At 37.3% G+C, this 23,706-nt stretch overlaps 1 protein-coding gene across 2 annotated transcripts in view; it reads right to left on the reverse strand.

Annotated features, from left to right (window-relative positions):
- LOC139700824 (uncharacterized) overlaps positions 1-14,954 on the reverse strand; it is a 166,923-nt gene extending 151,969 nt beyond the window's left edge. For both annotated transcript variants that reach the window (XM_071599249.1, XM_071599250.1), the window contains exon 1: positions 14,700-14,954. In XM_071599249.1, coding sequence (XP_071455350.1) covers positions 14,700-14,739 — 40 coding nt within the window. In that variant the 5' untranslated portion in view covers positions 14,740-14,954. The remainder of the gene's footprint in view (positions 1-14,699) is intronic.
- Positions 14,955-23,706: the final 8,752 nt, after the last annotated feature.

Genomic DNA, 23,706 nt, shown 5'->3' on the forward strand with positions numbered 1-23,706 from the left:
ATCGTGAGTGAAGATGACGTCAAAGTATTTAATTGAGTCTACACATTCAATTTAGGTGTTCCCGCTGCTCTAGGCGTTCTGGAAGGAATTTCTCTTTTCCCAAAAATGCATTGTCACGCATTTCTTTAAGTTAATATTGTAATTGCTAAGTGTCTCACCTGCGTTTTGCTTCTGTGTCCTCAGGATTACGAATATCTCAGTAAACCACTGAACAGTTGGCAAAATAACGCATCTTACTAGTGACCACGGAGTCAATGACGTTAACGTAAAGTAGGGATAAAAGAGGTCCGATGACACATTCCCTGGGAACACCTCAAGTAACTTCTAGTGTATTTGAGCTAACTCCGTCTGTGACTACTCTTTGTAGTCATAGATGAAGTTAGAAGAAATAGAAGCAACTAATTTTTCCATGATGTACATAGGCATGCAAGTGTTTATGTGAATATAGAGTTGAGTATATGAGCCAATATTCGTATATTGACATGCATGTATGAACTGATATCAGTGCATGAATAATGGGTGCCAAAAGCCACTGATTCCTCACCGCACTCCTTTAAGAAGGCTTGCGGGGAGTTGTGTTGATGTAAATAGATCGGAAACCTGATCTTTAAAGTATGAACCTAGATTGGAGCTTTTTGAGATTTCTTTGTGGTGAATAATGGAGAATTCACGTTTGACAGGAAGGAAGTATATCACTGATGTTTTATATAGGGTTGGTGAATAGAGGAAGTTACTGGGAGAAATTCTAAAAAGGCAGAGGAAGTGGACGAAGGAAATATTGCAAGTTAATAGTAATGTATTTGTACGGCCGTGACAATAAGAGAACGTTGGGAAAGCTGGGTGAAGGAAGGAAAATGTAAAGGTTTTGTCAAACAACATGAAGGCAGGCAGACTCTACGTAGAAATGAAGGAAAACATAATATAGTTTAAAGAAAGAGGAAATAATAGGGATTATTTGAATAAAATGATCATTATGAACCGTCCAAACCCACCTTAAAATTTTTAGAACACATTTACGAATGAATTCTTATTCTATATGCGTACAATAAGTAGGGAGCGCTTCTGTACTCTTATACATGCTCATTTTGGGTTCCTTTAAAAAAAACCTAAATCTCAATACTCTCAATACGAATTTCACATCCCAACAAACCTGTATTTCTTAATTCATACGACTTTTAATGTATTCTTCATATATCTTATCGCTTTTTGTGAACATTCAATCATGCCAAGTTGAGAGAAAATGGCAAATGTTTACATAAATATAGATTTGCACAAATGAGAAAGTAATACTTTAACTTCGCATACGTACTTCTTCTAATGCTTTCCTCAGATTGAAAAATTCGACGGTTTACATTGTCAAGTTATGAAATAGAACTATAATATTAAATGAGTTAATGATTTTCAGGAGATAGAGAATAAAAAGTTCCTAACGACGGCAATCAGGTATTTAATTCGGGTCTGCACCTTTTGCTTTGAAGTTAAAAACTTTTTCCATCATCCATCTCCTGCTAAGAAGTTTCACGTTTGTTAAGTGTCGCTAACGAGGCTATGATAAATGAATAAATAGCGGCGGTGGTGAGGACTCTGGGAGTTTAATCACAGTTTTAAATATTCCAGTGGGAGTGAAACCCAACTTCCTCGTATAGGAATGAGAGAAGTCTAGACCGACTCCTAGGAAGTTTACTCCAGCCCCACTCGTATTTTTCCTATCTCTCCTCCCAACCCCGCCTTCAACATGAGTCTTCACGCCTGCGAGTCCTATCCCCCATTTTGCCCCGGTTTTCACCCCTACATCCACCCCCTGGTCAATTTCACACCATTCACCTCCGTGTCTTCTACCAACCCATTCCTCTCCACTTCTCTCCCCGTCTGCAATAATCACCCGGAATTGAAAAGAGCTCTCCTCCTAACTTCGACACATCGACCAGAATCGTAATTATCGATACAGATACATCGATATGACGTGATAATCGATACAAATATGTATAAATCGAATATTTCCGATGCAATAATGTGTCAAATAAATTATCAAATTGAAATATGCAGAATGCTTTTTCTTCCTGTAGTCTTTTGCCACAAAGGATATCTTCTAATAAAAATTACGGGACCTTGGATCTCATTGCGTGGAAAATACTGTTAAATAACTTCATTTTAACAGGATAATATTTATCGATACAGCTATATCCGGTATAATTGACACCAAAATTTGATAAATCGATTGAATATAATCGATGCAATGATGCATCATATCAAATATCAATTTGAAATGTTTTTTCCCCCTTTCATTTCCATCAAAATGTGCCAAAAAAGGTCGATTCCAAAAAATATTGAGTCATATGATTAATTGAGTTCATAAAATCAAATTATATTCTATTTTTGAGCGTAAAAATTATTATTATTATCCACAAATCTCTCGTCCAAAATCATTCACCGTCAAGCATCACCCACTATCAAAGTTCAATTTCTCACTCAGTCTACATCACTTAACAATAATGCACACAGACTCAGAAAGTTTATCACCCGGCTCTTACACCGTAAAGAAAAAAATAAATATGAAAAGCTCACTGTACCGTTTGACTGATATATTTGGGTTTGAAAAGGTATTTTTAACCGTTACTAATGGTATTCCATTCTGAAACCGTAATCAGTTTGCTCCAACACACACAAACGTAGACATTTTACTAAACATTTAAAAAAATATATGGATGTAGTTGTGTATGATGAGAATATTGAGCAAAATAATTAAAGTGTGAGATCAAGCTGCATATGAATGAAACGGATAAATAATTTCGCATAATTTAACACAAGCTTGGTGAAAGATGATCCGGTAGATGATATAAAAAAGTGCGATTAAGGCCAATGGATAGAATTCGTGTAATATGACTTTTATAAAACAATTAAGTGCCTCAGGCGTTAACATTTCTATCCATCGCAAGCCGTAGGTTGGAAGCTGCTCAGGAGGTTTCCGGCAGGGAGTGTAAGTTCACCGGCTTTATGTAACAAAAATGGGTAAAGGAATAACCTCTATATCTATCAAGTTAAATCGAGTACCTTGTACCTTTCCGATAATCTTTATCACGCCTCCTCTCTTCCTCCTCGGAGAAACCCTTAACTTAGTTCCTTTTATTAACTACCTTAGCTGGCTTTATTTTCAGATACATTTTTTTACAAATGTATCAACATATTTCAAAGACCTCTTCTCCGCGCACTTAAAACCACTCTCCACGTTAAAGCTTTGACGAGCCGTTTTCTTTGTATCCTTACTCAATGTCCCTGTCATCAATTACTTCTGAAAGAGTTATTTAGTTCAGATATCAAAATATATAAAAAAACTATTAGAAATAAATATAAACTTGGAATTGGTTGGATTAAAATTGTAGACAATGACAACTATAGTATTGAAAAATGAATCCGATTAAAAAAATGCTTTTTGTTCCGCCATTTAATTCAATTGATTCTCCCAGTGAGATTTTTGAGTAGGACGACGGGGAATATTTCGAACGATTAAAACATTTAAAAAAAAATCCTCACATCTATGCCCGCAACGCTCTCTAGTTTGAGAGATTGGAGTCGAGTAACATTATTTTTTCAGGAGGACCTTCCACCACCTCGCTTTCCTATTCCTTTTTAATGCTCACTCCAAAACAAAAATGGGAAATATTTACAGTGGAATAAAAAAGAGAATCGCGAACCTCCGGTAGAATGGGGAATGAATTTCCTCAAAAAAGTGAATGGATCGGAGTTAAGCATTATGAGGTGAGTGGAAAAATAGGGGGGGGATTTGCGAGGGAGCTATGATGGGGAATAGGGGGTTTCTAGCGGGGGAAGGGAGAGAGTGAAAGCTGCGAGGACGCGGATTAGGGTTTTAAGAAAGACAGCTTCAAAAGGGTTGGTGGATAGGAGGGGGAGTGAGAAGAGGATAGCGAGAAGGGAATGAATTGGAAATGCAGATATCCTCAAGATGGGTTTCCTTGTCCCTTGAAATATTCTTCCCCAAATCATATCTAATTTTGACTAAAGTGGCTCCGGGCACCTCAAGGAAAGAGGAATTAATACATTTTAGCTCTTCGCGGGTATATATATATATATGTATATATAATATATATAATATATAATATATATTATATATATATATTTATATATATATATATATGGGGGATCACAGTTATCCAAGGGTAGAGCCTTAGACTACTGATCGGAGGGTCCGGGTTCTATTCCCAGGCATGCCTCTATGGGCACCTTCAGCTCCACCCAAGCTATGCAATTTTTCGGATACCAGATCTTCCTGGGAAACCATAAAAGGCATAGGGAAAAGAACTGGCCCACCCTTCCCTGATGTGTGAAGTTCACACGCCATCGGGTACTGGGTAAACTCTTCAATCACCTACTAAACCGACCTTTGGGTTGATTACTGTGTTTATGGTTTATACTATATATATATATATATATATATATATATATATATATATATATATATATATATATACACACATATATTTTTATATATATAAACCGAGTAAGGAGTAGTAAAAATACGAGTGTGTATATGTATGTATATATGTATATATAATAAATTAGACAGCAACAAACAATATAGAAACACAAAAAAAGATCGCTCACGTTATTTCTTGATCATTTCGACGGAATTCTTCTCCGTCTTCATCGGAAGAAAAAGAAGTAATGATGAAGACGAGGCAGAATTCCGTCGAAATGATTAAGAAATAACGTGTGAGTGATCTTTTTTTGTGTTTCTATATTGTTTGTTGCTGTCTAATTTATTGTTCGGCACTTCCGTGTTACGTCGACGAAATCATCAATACATATAAATAAATAAATATAAATATATATATATATATAAACGGAGTACAGAGTAGTAAAAATACGAGTGTATATATATATATATATATATATATTTTTTTTTTTTACATACACACTCGTATATATATGCATATAAGGGAAGAGTGGAGGGGGTTATTTGTGTAATGTTGGCCGAGAAAGCAAAGGAAAATCTGATTCCTTGTTTTTTGATGGAATTTTACAACGGGAATTCGGGCTTTTAGCATTGTTAGCAACTCAAGGGAAAAGAGGGAGGGTGTGCTGGGGGAACAAATTAAAACGGTATGAGTCTCGAGTTATCCTCCGTCAGAAATTAAAGCGAGGGAAAGTTTTCTTATTTGATGCCAGTCAATCGTTCCGTGGAAAACATTGGTTGTTGAGTGAAGCGAAACTTTTTTTTGCTCTTTACGGGAGAGATACAAAATTGACAGCTCACCTGAGCTATCCATTTGCTGAGCTAATCCATTTAAATCTCCAGAATGGCAGGATGATGAAATAATTGCAATCTGAAAAGAGGAAGAGGAGAGCGTGCGGCACAAATGAAAACGTCGAACTCAGCAAAGGAATCACGACGTATTTTCAGTCCAACGCATTTAATATGATTTGCAAGAGTCTTAACTTTTCGTACGCATGAGATATTTTTTTGAAGTACTGTACGAATTCACTGCTGAGTTTTGATTTTAACTTCCAAAACAGTTTGAAATCCATGACGTGCAAATGTTTTCATTAATGGCGTTCCTTTCTCAATTAACTCTTACGTTCAAGGGTCAAGTGATCCTCAAAATATATAGCAGGGGTTATGATGATCTTAAATATAAGAGTACCTTGGGGTTGCCTCACTCTTTCCCCTCTCTTCCATCTTGGCCGACATTTATGTGGATACTTCAGAAACACAAACATTCATCTTAAAACAACCACTGACCAAAATATTCTACGTCGGTTCAGACGATTTTATCTTTGTGTGGACCGGAACCAAAAAACAATTGAAGTTTTTTTGACATTATTAGATCAATTTAAATACGTGTACGTAGTTCACAAGCGTATTGGGAAAAAACAGTGCATTGGAGAACCTGGGTCTGACTGGAAGAATAGAAACTCAAAAATGTTGACTCATAAGGAATATGTGTTACTCCCAACAAATTATTCAATCGAAATCTAAGAATCTTCATTCAGAAAAACTATTAAATGCGCACGATACAGGTGGACCTAAGAATCATTTAAAATTCCAGCCAACTATGGATACAAAAAAATGACTTACAACTTGTTCGAGGGCGGTTCAATAGGTACCCGTGTTTGACAACAAAGGGCGTTCCTGAGGGAAGTTTATGTTATTATCGTATGCTGCCATCTATCAAACGACGGTGAAACAAATTTCAGACGGATTTAAAGTTTAGCTTGGATTTGGCAGCCATTGGAGTAAGACGTGTTTCGTGATTTTCGCTAAGATGGAAAAAGAGCAGCATCGTTCGGTAATTCGCTTTTTGTTTTTGGATTGGAAGAAATGCGAGGAGATAAAAGCAAAGCTGGACGCTGTTTATAAGGGCCACTTCGCCATCTATGACCACAGTGGGCGTGAACGTGGGCGAACATCTGTTTTTAATGAGGAGCGACCAGGACGCCCGGCAGACGTGGTTACTGAGGGAATCATTCAAAAAGTCCACGCCATGATTCTCACTGATCGAAAAACGAAAGTGCGCGAAGTAGCAGAGGCCGTGGGTGTGTCGACCGGAACGGCAATTAATATTTTACCGAAAAGTTGACGATGAAAAAATTGTCGGCCAGATGGGTGCCGCGATTCCTCACAATTGCCGCCAAACTTCATGGACTACGTTATGAATCGCTGCCGCACCCCCCGTATTCACCCGATCTGGCTCCCTGCGACTTTTTCTTATTCCCTAACATGAAGAAATGTCTCGCGGGAAAAAATTTAGCTCAAACAAGGAAGTTATCGCCGAGACAGAGGCGTATTTTGGAGAGCTCGACAAATTCTATTTTTTGGAGTGGTTAAAAAATGGCCGGAACGTTGGGAGAAGTGTATCTTTCTAAAAGGGGACTATGTTAAAAATAAAAAAAGATGTTTTTGATAAAATGGTTTCTTCATTTCTAACACGGGTACTTATTGAACCGCACTCGTATTGCATAAAACGAATGTGTATGATCCAGAAAGCGATATTACAAGTAACATTACCAGGTGTGCACTAATAGAGGAGATATTCGCTTAAGAGCCATATTTCATTCAAATTACAACTACTTTCCAAAAACAAAATGAATACATTTTCATAAAACGCATGCACACCTTACTTGGTTCTTTTGAAGGCATTATTGCATTGATTCAGTAAAACAGGATTCTTATACTCGAAGGTCATGAAATGTAAAGCAATGCACTTTTCAACGTAGTTAAGCTGGCGATGTCTTACGACGTCATATACGATAGGATATGCATGTAAATGTGGAGGGATATTGATAGTATTCGCACATAGTGGACAAAATGAGGATTGAAACTAAATTATATCGAATTTTCAGTGGTAAATTTCTTTATCTCTTGATAAACTGGGAATGGCGAATGATTTTCACTCTCTCAAAATGTTGCATTTTAAGACACATTAGCGAATGAAAACCTTAAAAGTAACTATAGCGGCATCTCCCGCAATTATTTCAATTAATTATCTTTCAATATGTACTATGTTATTCACGCAAGATATAGATGGCTGCACCGTGCAGTGCACATGGTTCGTTTACCTATCGCTAGAGGAGGAAATTTGACCGACACTTAAAATGGCACCGTTTATTGCTCAAGAACAGCATAATATCAACCGTTTTCTCTTCTAGAGTGGTTTAACGCTCATAAAAATTCTCCTGCAAATGAGTGAGACATGTGGTGCTGCTGTCATGAATGTGCTGTCGTGGGTGTTTTATAGTTTAAAAAAAACCGAACAATTTCGGGTGACAAACGACTTAAAAAACCTCGCCCACTGGACAGCCAGGTACTCGTTTGCAACCCGTACAAAACCGTTCTGGATGGCTATCAAGTCGTCGTAGATGTGACTTTATAAAATATATCAAGTCGGCAGGGCGATTAAGATGGGAAGTTATAGAAATTTCACTTTCCTGGCGTAAGTGGTTGATCGGAAAAAACATTAATATCTCAGAACTTAGACCATTTTTTTACTAGGGGAAACTTATGGAAGCATAAAACATTTAATCACTATTTTTATGATTATTTCAACTGATTTGAGATGATATGTACACCATAGGATTCTGCTTGGTTTGAACTGGTAATTATCTTTTGAACGTGTAAATTTTGCCCATCGCCGGGAACGAGAATATCGAGCCGTTCTGTGCAGTGTTATCGAACCGCAGAGTGACCATCATGCCCTCGCTCTCTGGTTAACCGGCCATTTCTCACCGTCTCCGTTGGGAGTTCCTGCATGTTACGTGACAAGGAACTACCTGTCACTGACATGTTCGTTCCCCTTTGGTCCTCGTTGGCAAGAAGACCATACGGCTTCCCGAACGATATTTTTGCCAAGGACTCACTATCTTTTTTAGTATCGCAAATAAAATCTATTTCAGCGTAAACCTTACCCCTACTTTTCTATAACGCTCACGTGTAATTAAAAAAAAACGTATTTTAAGATATTAATTTACATTGAAAAAGTAGTGTGATAGGTGTGGGAAAAAATTAATACAAGAAAAAGCAAGGTTAAGAGCTTTACAAGAGAGGGGGGGCATTTTTAAATATTAAAATTGTTGGTCAACAACTTGAGTAGTTGGAGTAGTTTACCTATGCTGGCAGAGATTTGGATTATAATAGTGCAAGTAGCGGAGACATTCAAATAATTAGGTTAGGCAAAGAGGCTCCCACAAGGAAGAGGACATTTTTTTGCGGATATTGAGTAAGAACTTTAAGAAAGACTATTCAAAACTGATGATATGGGATTTTTTACGGCGTAAAAACAAGATTGTTGACGTTGGATGTTGATAGGCGTAGATTTGGAGGCTTTTGAAATGTGACTGTAATGAAGGAAAGAAAAGGTGAAGTGGAGAGAGAAAGGGAAACAAACGAGGAAGTGCTAGGCTTCGTAAGGTTGGAGGGAGAATGGTTGGGAAATTTACAAAGGAGGTTGGGAAGATGGAGTCAGAGCGTTTTTATTGGGAATATGATGTTGAAGACTGTGATAGAGGTGAGAGTGTTAGGCATTCGAGGAAGGGGTAGGAAAAGGACAGGCATACTGGACGAAATGAAGGGAGTGTACGGCATTGCTATGGGTCTTATTATAGTGTCCGATGTCAGATTGGGTTTTTTGTTAGGAGAGACAAGTAAATTTGTTAATGTCCGTACTATCTATCTAAGAATTAGTAAAAGGGTACAATGCCAGATAATAAATAAAAAAAGTGTGGTGGTAGAATTTTCTTCTACACGTATAGGTTTAGAATAGGAGTGTATCTTATGATTATTTATTTAAGCATGAGTGCGTTAGGTCTCGAGCATTTATTTGATATGAAGGTGAAGTGGCCAGTGGTGTACGCCCTCATAGAAATCCCAGGTCAAAGCCAAATATCATGAAATTTAAAACATGTTCGTTTGAAATGCTGTGAAAGTTATGGTGAAAATTTAATAAATTAGGACAGCGTCTGTTTTATCAGAACTAGTCGAAAATTATGCAACGATAATGCGCTGGTTAATTCAGGAGATCGTAGGAGGAGACCAATGCATTCTTATAATGCAAGAAAATTATTACAAGCGTTTAAAAATCACTGCCGTGAGATTTTATTGGCCTTCAAACTTAGTTAAGGAAAATATTAAATATTTTTCACCATTTTTAACTCAATCAAAATCCTGCTGGCTGTGGAGGAGGTTAGTTATGAAAGTTTTATGGGATTAAAAGTGTGTTAAATGATATCACTAGATTCTGCCATTAACTCAGTTTAACATATTATTAATTAAAACCATCTACAGCATTACTTTGAGGAGATTTTCAATATTAAAATGATAATGATTCACTCTTTCTTATCGGTCAAGACGAATTTCGGATTTCTAAGGAATAAAAATAAGCGAAAAACAGTTATAATAAAGAAATAGCATAGTGAAATTGGCTTATTGAATTCTAATAGCCAGCAATTATTTTTGGGATTAAAATTCAACAAAAATATTTTTTCCTGAAGTTTATTAATTAGTACATACTTTATAAATTAAATGTGAATATTTCGTACTCCGGCGTTGTTTAATCTATTATATATCTGTAGTAAAGCAATCCTGTATGCCCGGATTATTCGAAGGAATAAACTCACGCATTTAAAGTATTCATCTCTTTTTCTTTACAACATTTTTTGTGGTAACGATGACCGTAAAGTTACAAATGAACATTAGCAAAACGTTGGCAAGGAGAAATTTTGTTTTAAGTTTTCATTAAAACACCAATTCATTGCGAAATACATACTAAATGCATGGAAAAATTGAAAGATTAAAATATCATTTTGATTTTTGAAATATGTAATGCAATGCAAAGTTAACTACGGCAAATGAGGAAATGTAATTATAATTCCTAATTTTATGAACTCTATTTTTTTATTAACTGGCAGAGATATTTTAATCGATAAGCTTCGTCTCACGTACTTTTTTCCGCTACCAAGCGGTGCACCCAAAAGGGACCGTTTTTTAAAAAAAAATTTAGTCCCCAGGAAAAGCGTCTGTTTCATTCTCCGGCAGTCGAAGAGCAAAACAATTTTCGCCGCTCCTTCGCGATTTAACACGCCCTCCCCGCAATTTATCAGTCGGGGCGATTTCCTGTCAGTCACGGCCGAGAGTGATATAGAATTCCACCGTTGCTACGGCGGCCAGGGAGGGAAAATATAAAAAAAGACAATCAGCTCGGCGTGCCGGAAAAGAGGAAACTTTTCGCTCTTCCACCTTTTACTTTTTTTTTGTAAAACGGATGCCATGGTGACCAGCAACCATTCGTGTCATTCGACCGGCTGGCTAGCCGTATCGTCCAACTCGATCTCCTCCACCCCATTCGACTGTCCCCATCCTACCTCACCGTCGACGGTCGGCATGAGAAATAATGCCAGCGTCAATAGAAGATTCCAGAACATAAAAAACTTCATCAAAGCGCGTATCTGGAGGATACTTTACCCTTCCGGAGAGACACTAACTGCCTGAAGATAAGAGAAAAGATGCGAAACAATAGGAATAATACATGGGGCACAACAAAATGGTAATAATTGAATGGGCTGGTCGAATGGCACCGAAGTAGGAAGTACAGTAAAGAGTTTGGAATGAAAGTAGGAGGTCACGTAGGTGATCGCGACTAGGAGGAAATAGTTCAATCGTTGATAGTCAAAGGAATAAAATACTTAAAGGAAGATTGAACGTGATTGCGACGGAGAATTTTCATGATTTCGTCTAAATCTTAATCAGAAAGTCGAAACGAGTTGGGATTTTACCAGGATACTTAAAGAAACAGTCGTTAGGGTAGAAAAACAGTCATTAGGTCACCTCATTAATCCGTCCCCAGAAAATTATTTTTTAGTATATATTTCGAATTTTAATTCCTCCAAATGTTTTATTCCTGTTTGGAGTCATGGAGATTCATGAGTCTTCTATAATGCATTAGAAAATCCGAGAGGTGGCGTTCGTACCAACGGAAAAGGATAGTTTTCAGTAAAAAAATACCTCTTACTAGACTTGTTAAAGTTACAGCCACGACCATTTCATAGCTTCATTTTCATAGTCGGAAGAAGCGACAAACTTTTTGACATAAAAATTGGAAGAGAATCAGTTTCGTGCGGTGATGAAACACCACTAATGAAAACACCAAAAGAGTTCAAAGCCGAGTTTGATGGAGTTCGACAAATCTGATATTGTGTTTGCGACTGTTCAAAAATGGGTTAATGAGTTTAAACGTGGCTCGTACATCCACAAATGATGAGCATCGCTCGTGACATTCAGTGGAATTGAATTCCTCTGAAATGATTGACGAAATCCACGATATGATTTTGAGTGATCGACGAATAAAAGTTCATTAAATATTTGAGGCTACTTCATGTATCACAAAGTTGAGTGATTTCAATTTTTCACGAAATATTGTGTGCATAAAAAAACTCGTTAAGATGGGTTTGTTTGCTCTCAGTGGTAAATAAAAGCAACCATCTAGTCCATTCGGAGGCTGGTTTGGCGCTTTTCCGTCCCAATCCCAACTATCTTCTGCGTCTATGCATAATTGTGAACGGGACATGGATGCGTACACTAATTCACTCCAGAGATAAAGGAACAGTCGAAACGGTGGGCTTCTAAATGTGATCCAGCTCCGAAGAGGGCGAAGACGGTGGAATGGGCCGACAAGGTGATAGCCACGGGTATTTGGTATACATACGTAATCATCTACAGTGATTCCTTGCAAAAAGGGCAAAAAATAAATGGAGTACTGTGCGTCGTTATTGCGCCGGTTGTACAAAGAAATCAAGTAAAAACGTCCTTTGCTACGTATTTGCAAAGAAAGAAATTCTCTTCCATCAAGACAATGCCCGCGTGTAAACTTGCACGGTTTTTATGGCGAAAATAATGAAATTAAATTTCAAGTTATTCAAATATCCACCGTATAAACCAGAAATGCATTTCGGTGATTTTTTTTATTTCCAAACTTGAAAAAATGGCTTGGCGAAAAACGAATTAACGTCGAACGTGAAGGTGGCCAACACTATTACTTACTTTGAGGACCTTCTGAACTTACTTTTTTCGACGGCTAAAAAAGGCTTGAGGAACGCTGGGGAAAATGCATCGAGCTCATGTTAAAAAAATCCACTTAATATATTTTTTTCTTCTATGGATTTATTGAACTACGAAGGTATGCCAATTATTAAGTAGAAAATAATTTGTGGAATGAAAAAATCCTCACTTTTTCCAACAGTCTTTTTAATGCCCGAGCGATTTTTTTTCGTGTGATAGAGGAACTTTGAAAAAATATTCGAAATCGCGTCGAGTAACAAAGTTTTGTTTATCCTGTATCTCTTCTTTTCGTTTCCACTCTAATAGATATTTGAATAGTTTACAATGATTTAGATAATAATATTCAACGATTACAAGTTTTCTAAGAAAGAATAAGTTTTGAAATTAACTCCATGATCAGAAAATATTAATATTTCGTTTGATAGCTCGTACTTTTCTGTTTAACTCCCTTGCAATGGGTGCTTACGAGCAATCTTTTACTCTACAAAAATGATACTTCTACAAGAAATATTGCACAAATCATCTTGAGTTTAAACGTTGGTACCAGGATTTCCAAATGCAAAAATTGAATCTCAGCTTTTACGTTGTTTGTATGTGGACAAATAATCTTTGGTGAGAATAGTTACCGCTTTGGCCATTGCACACCATAAAATTGCGGAAAACCGATACGTTGGCGGAAGTAATGAATGAACGATTTGCTTGCCTTGGATGTATCGTCACCTAAACAAACAATGTGACGATTTGAACAAAAAGCAACAGGACCGTCAGCTATTGCCATTCCAACAGTTGCGTATCGCTGCGCGTGTTTTCCGAACGCGAGTTTTGATTGGTGAATTCCATTCCACAGATATCTGAGATATTCAAGTAGCGTTTCAAACGAGAACTCAATCGAAAAATGTGTCACGCAAGTCGCAATAGAGTTCAACATGGCCGCACTCATGACGTCAGTTTATGTATAGGTTGCCTTTTAAAAAAGTTATTCAACGAAATTTGGAGAATATTTTTAAGAAAGAAAGGGAGCATTGCAATTGAAACACATAAAGGCAGTCGTTTGGAAAACTTGTAAACAATGATCGCAATCGAAACGAAAAATCAAAATGTTTGGCCCTTTCATAATTGATCAGATTGACGTCCCTCTAACCGCCATTCATCCGAGTCACAAGGGTGATTAAAATTACAACATTTAATGGTAATCAATTTTATTGGAAGGCTCTGAATCACTTACAGTGCGGTTTGGTTGAAGTTGACCTTGGAATTGAGTAGGTGTATCAGTATGAAGACGTAACAGTGGTTTACCAAGGGCCCAGAGGTCATACGCTGTGACTGATTTTGATTTGTGTGAGCCCAGATTTAGAATTCTTCCCATTGAGGGGAGTAAATTTCTTGGGCTCATAAGAAGTGTTCATTGTGAACTGACTATAAGGTCTTAAAAGTCGTCATAAGTGGTTTACTCGAAATTGCAGCGTGTGAGAGAACCGTGAGAAATGAATCGTATACTACGAGCCCGGAGCACCACCATCCGGTGGTCCTCCAGCCGCCTAACTGTCCCAACTTCGCTCGGTGCGACTTTTGTTTTGTTTCCGCGACTGAAGAGAGCTGAAAGGAAAGCATTGGGAGACCGTGGAAAACATCCAAAAGCATACACCTGTATTATAACGTTCCTGAGAGACATTCACATCGAGGAGTTTCAGAGTGCCTTCCAGGCATGGCAGGCACGTCTTCGTAAGTTAATTAATCCAGAGGGAGAGTATTTTGAAGCATTTTAATCATGTGCACAGGTACGATCAATAAATATATTTTTGCGAGAGAAATATTAAAATCATGCGCATTACTTTAATAGTAGACCATGTATTGTACGTAAACTTGAACTGTGTGGCACGAACTTTCCCCAATGAAGTAGTTGCACCTACGCTTGAGACTGCTGACTGGAGGCAAGGATACCACGAACGGATTAAAGATCTCTTTTTGACGTGAGACTGGGTAACAATGAGTTACCTCAAAATCTAAGACGAGTGTTATGAAAATTATGGGGTGTGAAGACAATGGGGGGATCAAGAAGAGATTCCCATGGACTCGGTTAGGGGTCAGGGGTTATTTCTCCCTATCAAGAGTAGACCCTTATCAGCCGACTTACCTTCCGACCGCTGGCTGGATCTCTTGTCTCCTTTCCCCATCCTCGTGAAGAGCTGCTCTCAGAACTGCGAATACACTATCACTTTAAACACTCTTCCGCCGCTTCACTTCTTCCTTCCTTCTTCAACGCCTTTAGAACTCCTCCCTTCAAGACACTACAACACACGCGAACAGAAGCACACGGGAGCGATCTCTCTTTCCCCAACCCTCACCCTGCTTCTCTGATTCTCACCCACTAGCCGCCCTTCTTACTGGTCTGCCTGTCTCCTACTCCACGCCAACCTACCCCCCCTGCCTTCACCGCAATGCTCCCCTCCGCCCCTCCTCGCCTTCCTCGGTGACCCCTCTACACCCTCCCGGGAACATCTGCAAAATCGAAAAGAAGAAAAATTATATAAACATTAACAGAGATCAGGTGTACGCAGAATATGAAGAACACAGAAAATGAAATGTTTCAAACTGAATCTTGTCTTTATTCTGAAGTTTTTTACCATTAGACTAAAATTCACCCTAGGGCGTCTGCCGTATTTTTTAATTATTATTAATATTTGGTATTCTACGGTTTAATATAGTTTTTGGATGAACCCGGATTGGAAAATAATACAAAGATACATTTTTACTTACCTCTACTAACAAAACACAACCTGACATAATAAACTTATTCTCAATTCCGCATACTTTCTCCATTACGTCAAATATGCCTATACTTTTCATACCCCCTTCCTGGCTTGCCTATCATCCTCCCCTCTGTACTGCAGCCCTCTACATTCTGTTGTGAATAAGAATGCTCTGATCCACTTTACTACCTCCTTTGGATTTCTACCCAAAGTTACCCCCCTGCCCCATTTGTCCATCAGTTTTTTCCTCTGTCCATTCCCCCTTTTCCTCAATTTTCCACACCCATATCATCCATATTTACTGCCATATTTGAATTTCTCTCAACAATCCCATCTACTCACCTCTCACTATGCTCAGTACATTTTACTTTGTTTTTCTTTCCGTCATTTTATTATTCCATCCATCCGTCTGCACACCCGCATTTCAACAGCCATAATCTACACCTCCCTCTCTTCGCCAATGATTCCTGCTCAACCCCGCCCTATCATGTCCTACATCGCCCCTCTTCCCTACGCATCCAGTATAACCATGAGGAATTACTGTAAAATTGCCAGAGGATGATGCGCTGTATCGAAACCGTTCGCAATAAACTTATATTTCGTGGAATAGCAGTACATTGCCTTTTCTACGTATCAAACTTGCAAAATTTATATGATTCAACATTTTATTCATTGCTTCTGTCATATCCTGGCTTTATTTTACTGAGAACGACAGTATTTTATTTATTGAAATCGAATCTTAATCCAGAGGTAGGTACCCGAACCGTGAGAGATTGAGTTCGGTGTAGTCATCTATGATTTGAAGTTATTAAGAGATATCGACCTAAGGTCAACCACATCCTTGTATCTACTCACAGTCCAAAGAAAAAACAGCGCAACCTTAGAACTGAACTTGGACTAGTGGTGAGCGTGAGTTTACTAAAAGTGGATTAAAGGAGTAAGCTCATTGGTTGTAACAGTTGACTGGATGTACTGAGCGTCATCATTCTGCTTCTTTGACAGCCGCGAGCTTGGATTTGCTAGTTGCTCTAGTTGAAATTATACCGAGGAAGGCGATAAAAAAGTTCGTATCGATCATTTTTTGCTTACTCGGTGCATTCATCGTGGCATTTTTTTATTGATGGGTGTGATGCAGTTTCATGACGCACAAAGTCAATGAATATATTACGGTCGCGTGGTTGACTTCATTAGGCAGATGGAACCTAAAGTGATGCGCCCATTACAGGGTAGATATTACAAGGGTTAGCAAAAACGATATGAGATTTATATTCAGAGTCGGGTCGAATATAATAAAAAAACAGAACTTGACAGTGATACAATTATTATTTTACATGCTAATTAGTCACCGCATCAGTAATATAAATTCAAAGTTGTAGTTAAATTTGTCAATTTAAAAAAAACAAGAAAAGCTGTCACATGTGATGGGTTAAATTCGAAGGGATATCTCTATTGCGTCGTTGGACTTAAATGTAATTTTTTAAAATTGATTCATATATAAGATTATTCAAAGTTATTTTTCCTACTGATGAATTAATAGATTTGTACTAATTTAAAAATAGTGTTATTTGCTTGAAATTGGCAGGCTACTACACTTCAAATGGATATGAAGAAAGCTAGATTTTTTAAATTTATGATACGATATCAATAGTGCTTGACCTCAAAAATCAACGAAAAAGATTGCAAAAACTAATCTTGAAAGAATCGAGTGAGATTGAAATAAGTCGAAGATTACTTTATGGAAACCATTAGGTATCATTGTTATCATTTATTGTCTAACGGTTAAGTTAGGTTTTAGATAGACACAGACATTGGTAAATTTCTTAGCCTCGTCTAACAAGATAACATGATATCCGATTGGACAATAAACTATTCCTCAATTCTTCATACTTCCTTCCTCCCGTCATCCCGTCTTCCATATCCTATTCCTGCCCTTTCCTTGCTTGCCTATCATTTAACACTCTATCACAATCTTCATCATTCCATTACCAATCAAAATGCTCTGCATCCATCTTTCTTGCCTCCTTTGAATTCCTCCTAAAATCCTATCTCCTCCCCCTTTTCCTCATTTGTTTTCCTTTCTGTCCACTTTATCTTCTCCATCCTACTTTACACCCACATTTTAAAATTCTCCAATCTATGGCCAACATTCGACTTTTTTCTTAACGACCATACTCAGTCTCTCTGCCATCAATACCCTCTTTCTTCTGGAAGTTTTACCTTCTATTACAAGTTTTCTTTTACCGCCCCTAGTAATTTGGTAATCTTTGTTCAAAATACTTCGGAAGTAGATAAAGCTTTCCACCTACTCTAATTTTTGATTTTACCCTCCTATTTTAACACTTGAAAGTCTTCCTATTCCTCAAAAAAATTCATTCATATTTTTTTTTGGTATATCAATTCTCATCCCAACCCTATTTAACTGATTACCTATTTCGCTCTTCAAATACTGTTCATTTCTTGGCTGACTGGCTAACCAAAACTTGATCATCCCCACACTAATTTTATTAATATACCGCTCTATTCTATTACCTCGTACAGTTATGCAATCACCTCATTCCACTACAGTCATAAGAAATTAATATAATTTAACAAAGTGCTCTTTGAGAAACTATCTTTTATTTGGATTTAATTAAATGTTAATTTATATCCCCATAGATTAGCATAGTCATGCCCGTAGAACGTTAAGATCTTCCATAATTTACTTGATGAAGCAAGGTAATACGAAATTCACACTTCAATCAAGTTTAAGGTCACAGTTTATTCAACCCTTATCCGTTTCTAGCATGCGAATATGATAGTAATTAAATGAATTATTCCTCAGTGGAAATCAATATTTGAATTTCCTCAGAATCCTGGAGAACTTTTTCTGAAATATACCCTCGGATTTATTCACTGCCTCATTAGAGCTTTTCAAATCCCATCATTTGTAGAATATCGGACGATATGTCTCTAGAGGGTTAACCAATCAACCTGAGTAACACCATAATTGCTTAAAAAAACCATCAAAGATTTAAAACACGTGGAGAAATTAAATCGATTGAACCCCATGGTAGTGCTCTGAATCATAATTTCATATATGATGCTCACTGTGACAATCACGATTTATCTGCAAACTAAAATTAAGTAAAAAGTTTTTAAGATTAATATCGACACATTTAGAATTTAAATGAAGTAACTCTGATCGAAATTTGCAATAAACAATAAGCATTTAATCGTAAAAGCCTTACGACTCTTTGTGGAAAAAATATTTTTCTTGCCTCCCGAAATCGCTTATTGATATCAAAGTCGTGGCTAAGAAACGAGATAAACTTTATTTGCACTATATTATTTTCAAATATCAAAGATTTAACGCCAAATGTATTCATTTTTTCTAATACGGTAGTATTTTTTTGTAAATTTAAGGCATAATAAATAAATGAATATCGTATTGAGTTTTCAATTCATCATTTAGGCTCATAATAAAAATTGTTGAGCTACCTTGCATAGTTAGTAAATCACCTCCATTAACTTCATTGATTACCATAACAGTTACAGGTTTAACTTTGTGGAATTCCTTCTTGATGAGGGTAAAAAAAGAAACTTTACACTTCCACATAAAGATTTAATATTTCACGACCATGGTTTTGATGCTGCGAATCATCATTAGGTGAAAAAAACTGCATTCCTACGGAATTCGTCCACTAATTCTGCGGAAAGACTGACAAAGCAGGTCGGAAACAACTTACCAGAATGCACTCCGTCTACACCGTTGAGCATATAGTCCGTTTTGGCGTTTGCCGACTTCGAATGATGTCGGAAGCACATCACCTGAGTTGTTTGAATAAATGTACCGTTGGTTTGCGTCGACTACGTATTGCAGCTTAATTCATTCAACAATCAAGCACCAGGCGACCAAGCCGTATCGGCATGTTTTCCATTTAATCAAATGGAAACTTCACAAAATGGGGCGACGGAGTCAAGGTTTATTCATTTCCATGGCAAGGAGCTAATTTCTCACCCTTCTCCCTCCACCCGTGTTGACTCGAGTTCAAGTTGCTCCGTGGCTACAAAGTCAAAACGCCATTGTGGAAACGAATGGAGGGGAAATATTTGAATAAAAAAAGTTCGAGGAGAGGTGTTGTTTCGCGTTGTTTGTCTTAGACCTCAAGTTGGTACGCTTATAGAACCCTGAGCAGAAGGAGGCTTCTTCTTTCTCCAAGTAGCAGGCATTAAGTCTGCTAAGAGCTCCTTCAATCTTGCTATTTCCATCTCTGGCGTGGACGACCAAGATATATCCTGACTCCATACATTCTGAACTCCACATTTCCATGTGTTTCTCTCTCTTCACCCATTCATTCTGTGTGTTCTTATCATCTATTTCTGTATCCTCGTTTAGTTTTGTTGATGCCTTGATCATACTGTTGTTGTATTTTATTTGCATTTCGTTTTCCGTTCATTCGTATTGGTAGTTTGTTCATTTCTTGATTTACATGTACATTTATGTTTGAGTGTTGGAGGGATTAATACGGGTCTTGAATCGTACCTTTTAGAGAATATTTTGCGTTTTATAAAGCTAAGTCGTGATACAATTAAGCAAATTAACATTTTTTAGCTGTCTATAATTATTCATTTGGTACTTCACAATTTGAGGTAGCTTTTGGATGAAAACCGATTTAAAATTGCCACATTTCTCAGCTTCATCTAACAAGACACACTATTAAACTATTTTAAGTGCGTTATACACGTATTCAGTGACGCCCTGTCATCAGCTTCTATACGTCCAAGATGGCTAATTTTTTCCTTCCCCTTCATCAGTTGCCTGATTTCCCCCTCTATATCACAGTTCTCAGCATCCAATCGCCAATTAAAATTCTCTACATCCATCTTTCCGACTACCTTTGGATTTTTTCCAACAATAATCTCTCCTTCCCCACCATACCAAGCACTTTCTTATTTGTTTTTCTAACTGTCACTTTTCTCTTTTCCGTTCTAGCCCACACCCAAATTTCAAATGATATTGATCAATCATATCGACAACATCTCTCTCTCTTTAACCCCCACCATGCCTAGGAATTGGCCAATTTACACTTCCATCTTAAAAAATCCGCGGTCAAATCATCACTTACTACATTTAGCATGGCTGGTGTATTAAATAATAACAGGTACTATTAATAAATTGTTGGTGAATTAAATATTCCATATTCCATAGGCCATTGCGGCCGCTTTCAGAGTTGGTGACTCGTAGGTGCATATGCAGTGGGTCAGTTACGAACCACGAGAGGAGGATGGGAGAAAGTTTTATTCCTCATAGCTGCGTTTTTTACGATTCTAGTCGAGGAACTTCAACTGGTTGTTACTCCTAGGGCAAGTGAATGACGTCCGAGTGGGAAAATGAGCTATTCACTGCGCGTCCAAACTTAGACTTCTCGTGTCATAAGACGAGGCAGTCGCAAAGGTCTTCACGTTGAATGATCTCGAGAAAACTGCTCCAGGACTCTCGGAAAAATTCCTCAACGAGTTAGGAAGAAGGTTGTTTATCGTGCTCAGGTAATTTTCTGAATTTTCACTATTCTTGTTTGATGCATCCTACAGGTCGTATAGAGTCCATGGCAGTATGGAATACTTTTTATGAAAGACGAATAATGTTCTTATAGGATGAATAATTTTTTCCGACGTAAAAATTTTAAATATTAAATGTTATAAAAAAATGATAGCATTCTTTGCTCTCAAAAATTATTAAAAAACTGTACATAAATTAGGTTCTAAAAATTATTGCATATCTCGTAGGAATTAGATAGGTAGGAATAATGCAGAGCTAAAGAATGAGTTATTGTGATATTCGATATAGATTTTAAAGATCACTTCTATCATGTTAGTCAAGGTAACATAAGGCTCTAGTGGTGCCTGGTGCCATGTTTCACCAAAAAACCCAACCAAGTTGGTGGAGTACTGATTAAAAAAGTGCATTTGGGGAAAGCTCTATTTGGTATTTATTTGGTTGTGAATTCGGTGATTTTATCTCCTCTGACAAATGGAAAATTGACTTGTTTGCCCCGAAAGACTAAGCTGAACGGATTTAACATAGTCAAGTGTACTTTTTATAAAAACCACTAACTTCCTTGTTGTATGGCAATTTTAATGGGCGAATTAGTGCGATACAAGATGATGCTCGTAATCGACACATATATACTCAAAAATATCATAATTTTTTCAATTGTCTCCGTTAGAACCCTCGCTGAAATGTATTTTTTTAATTAGATTTTCGAATACCACAATTTAGCTTTAACTGTTAGTAGGTAAAGCCGTTGTTGTTTTCCCTAGCCCCTTCTATACCAGTCCTAACCCCACTTCCAATGGATGTCACCTTTTTCTCTACGGCGTCCTTGTGCACACATAATTTCAACACGAGGAAATTCCTCATGCGTAAATACCCGAGTTTCAAATTGGTCAGAAGGCAGAATTGTGTCCGTAAGAGATTCCCACAAATACTTGTTAGTTCTGCCGTAAAGGGTAAACTGTACTGCGATACTGGGCTTTCTATTTTAGAATCCTAGGGTGCTTCCAGGAACAACACACGAGACTTCCTGGAGGGATGCAATGGTCCTGGAATTGTGGTAATTTCACGCAGGCGGGGACAGTAGACATGAACTGGCGTTGAACGAAAACTTTAGAACGGCATGAACGTCAGGGCATAAACCAATTCATCTCTTTGAGTGCAGGCAATGCATGGATTGATTGCTATTACTTAGAGCGTTCAATTTGTTTCGCCTACAATTCAACTCATTTTGACATCGCTCCAGGTCCCATCAAAGCTAGCTCACTTATCGGCATTGACTCATTTCTGATTCACAAGCAATAACAAATGATCAGTCGCCTTGGATGCCACACTCCGCACGGGGAGTGAGAATTTAAATAGGCATTTAATTTGAGTTTAGGTTTAGAAATTGGTTTTGATCATGGCTCCTACTACTATGCTTAACTCTTGGCTCCCAAACAAAGAAACAATCAAAATGTCGCCCGGGGCTACCCTGTTAAAGGAGAGGATTTCAAGAATCGTTTAAACTTTTTTTTAAATTTGTCAAACTCCAATTATCTCAATAGTTTCAGCCTCAACTTTGTGGAAGTTCATTTTAATAAATGAAAAAGAAAAACTTTGTTCCAATCCACCACTTTATTGTACCTGAGGATGACGCCGTAGCGTCGAAACTAGTCGCACCTGAAATAAAGTGGTGGATTGGAACAAAGTTTTTCTTTTTCATTTATTTGAACTCCAATCCTAATTCGCGACTCCATTTTCCTTTATTTTTTTCACAAAAAAAACAAAATGATCGTTGTCGGGGCTACACTACCCTGGAAGTTCGGTGAGAGTTCTCGGAGTCATTCAATTTTCGTTCAAATTAAAAGTTAAATCATAATTCAATGGGCCCATTTTCTGTTTATTTTCGGCACCAAAACAATAACATATGAGGAGTTTCCCGCGCTACACTTCTCCAAACAGTTGTTGGGAGAGAATTTATACAGGTGTGGTGATACTTCTTTTATCTGTCATGACTGGACACCAATTAAAATGGACAAATTAGTTTGAAAATCTTGGTGTAACTTTATCCCCTAACGTGAAGAAAGACGTCAATTACATTCCAATCAACTTTAGATCTCTTCTAGAGGAAAATTAGTTGATGGATTCGTAAATATTTCTCACACAGGATGTCGGAAATGTATGGGTGAATACTTTGAAGTGTGGTGGACTGTTCAGTTTTTTGAGAACATTTCTCTCTTAGTTGCGTGTCAATTAGTAATTATTAGCAACCTATTCCATGGCTAAGCTGTCATTCATGGCATAACATTTTTTTCTATGCCGTATCGCTTATTTTTATTCGAGGGTTACTTTTCAGAAAGAAAATGTGGTATAATATTTGTGTAATTTAATGTTATTGATAGATTAAATTGAGGTCAACTGTCAATAATTCGTTTGAAACATTTTTCAACGTCATATGTAGGGAAAAATTTAACCACAGTGAAATTTAAATGGCGTAGAAATGTAGCTAATTGTATGTAGTCCATCGTTGAAGTTGTGGTCTAATTGTGATACAGTCAGATTTTAGTTACATTTATCTCATATATATATATATATATATATATATATATATATATATATATATATATATGCATTAGGTGGAATTTTATGACCCTCCCTGTTTACATATGCGGTGGCTAATAGTTTTTATTTATTATTTTTAAGAGTAGATTGTGCCAATCCAAACCAAAAGGAGGCTTGCAAACCTTCTTTATTCAGAACTATTTCTTCTCGTGTCTATTCCATTTTATAGCAAAAAATTGAATTATCCTTAAACAGTAAAAATAATTTTCTCACAAAGTGCTTTAGTAACTAAATTTCCATGACTCTGGAATTAA

Source organism: Hetaerina americana, unplaced genomic scaffold (assembly GCF_022747635.1).
Source record: "Hetaerina americana unplaced genomic scaffold, ioHetAmer1.1.p SCAF_11, whole genome shotgun sequence".
Classification (NCBI taxonomy): Eukaryota; Metazoa; Arthropoda; class Insecta; order Odonata; family Calopterygidae; genus Hetaerina; species Hetaerina americana.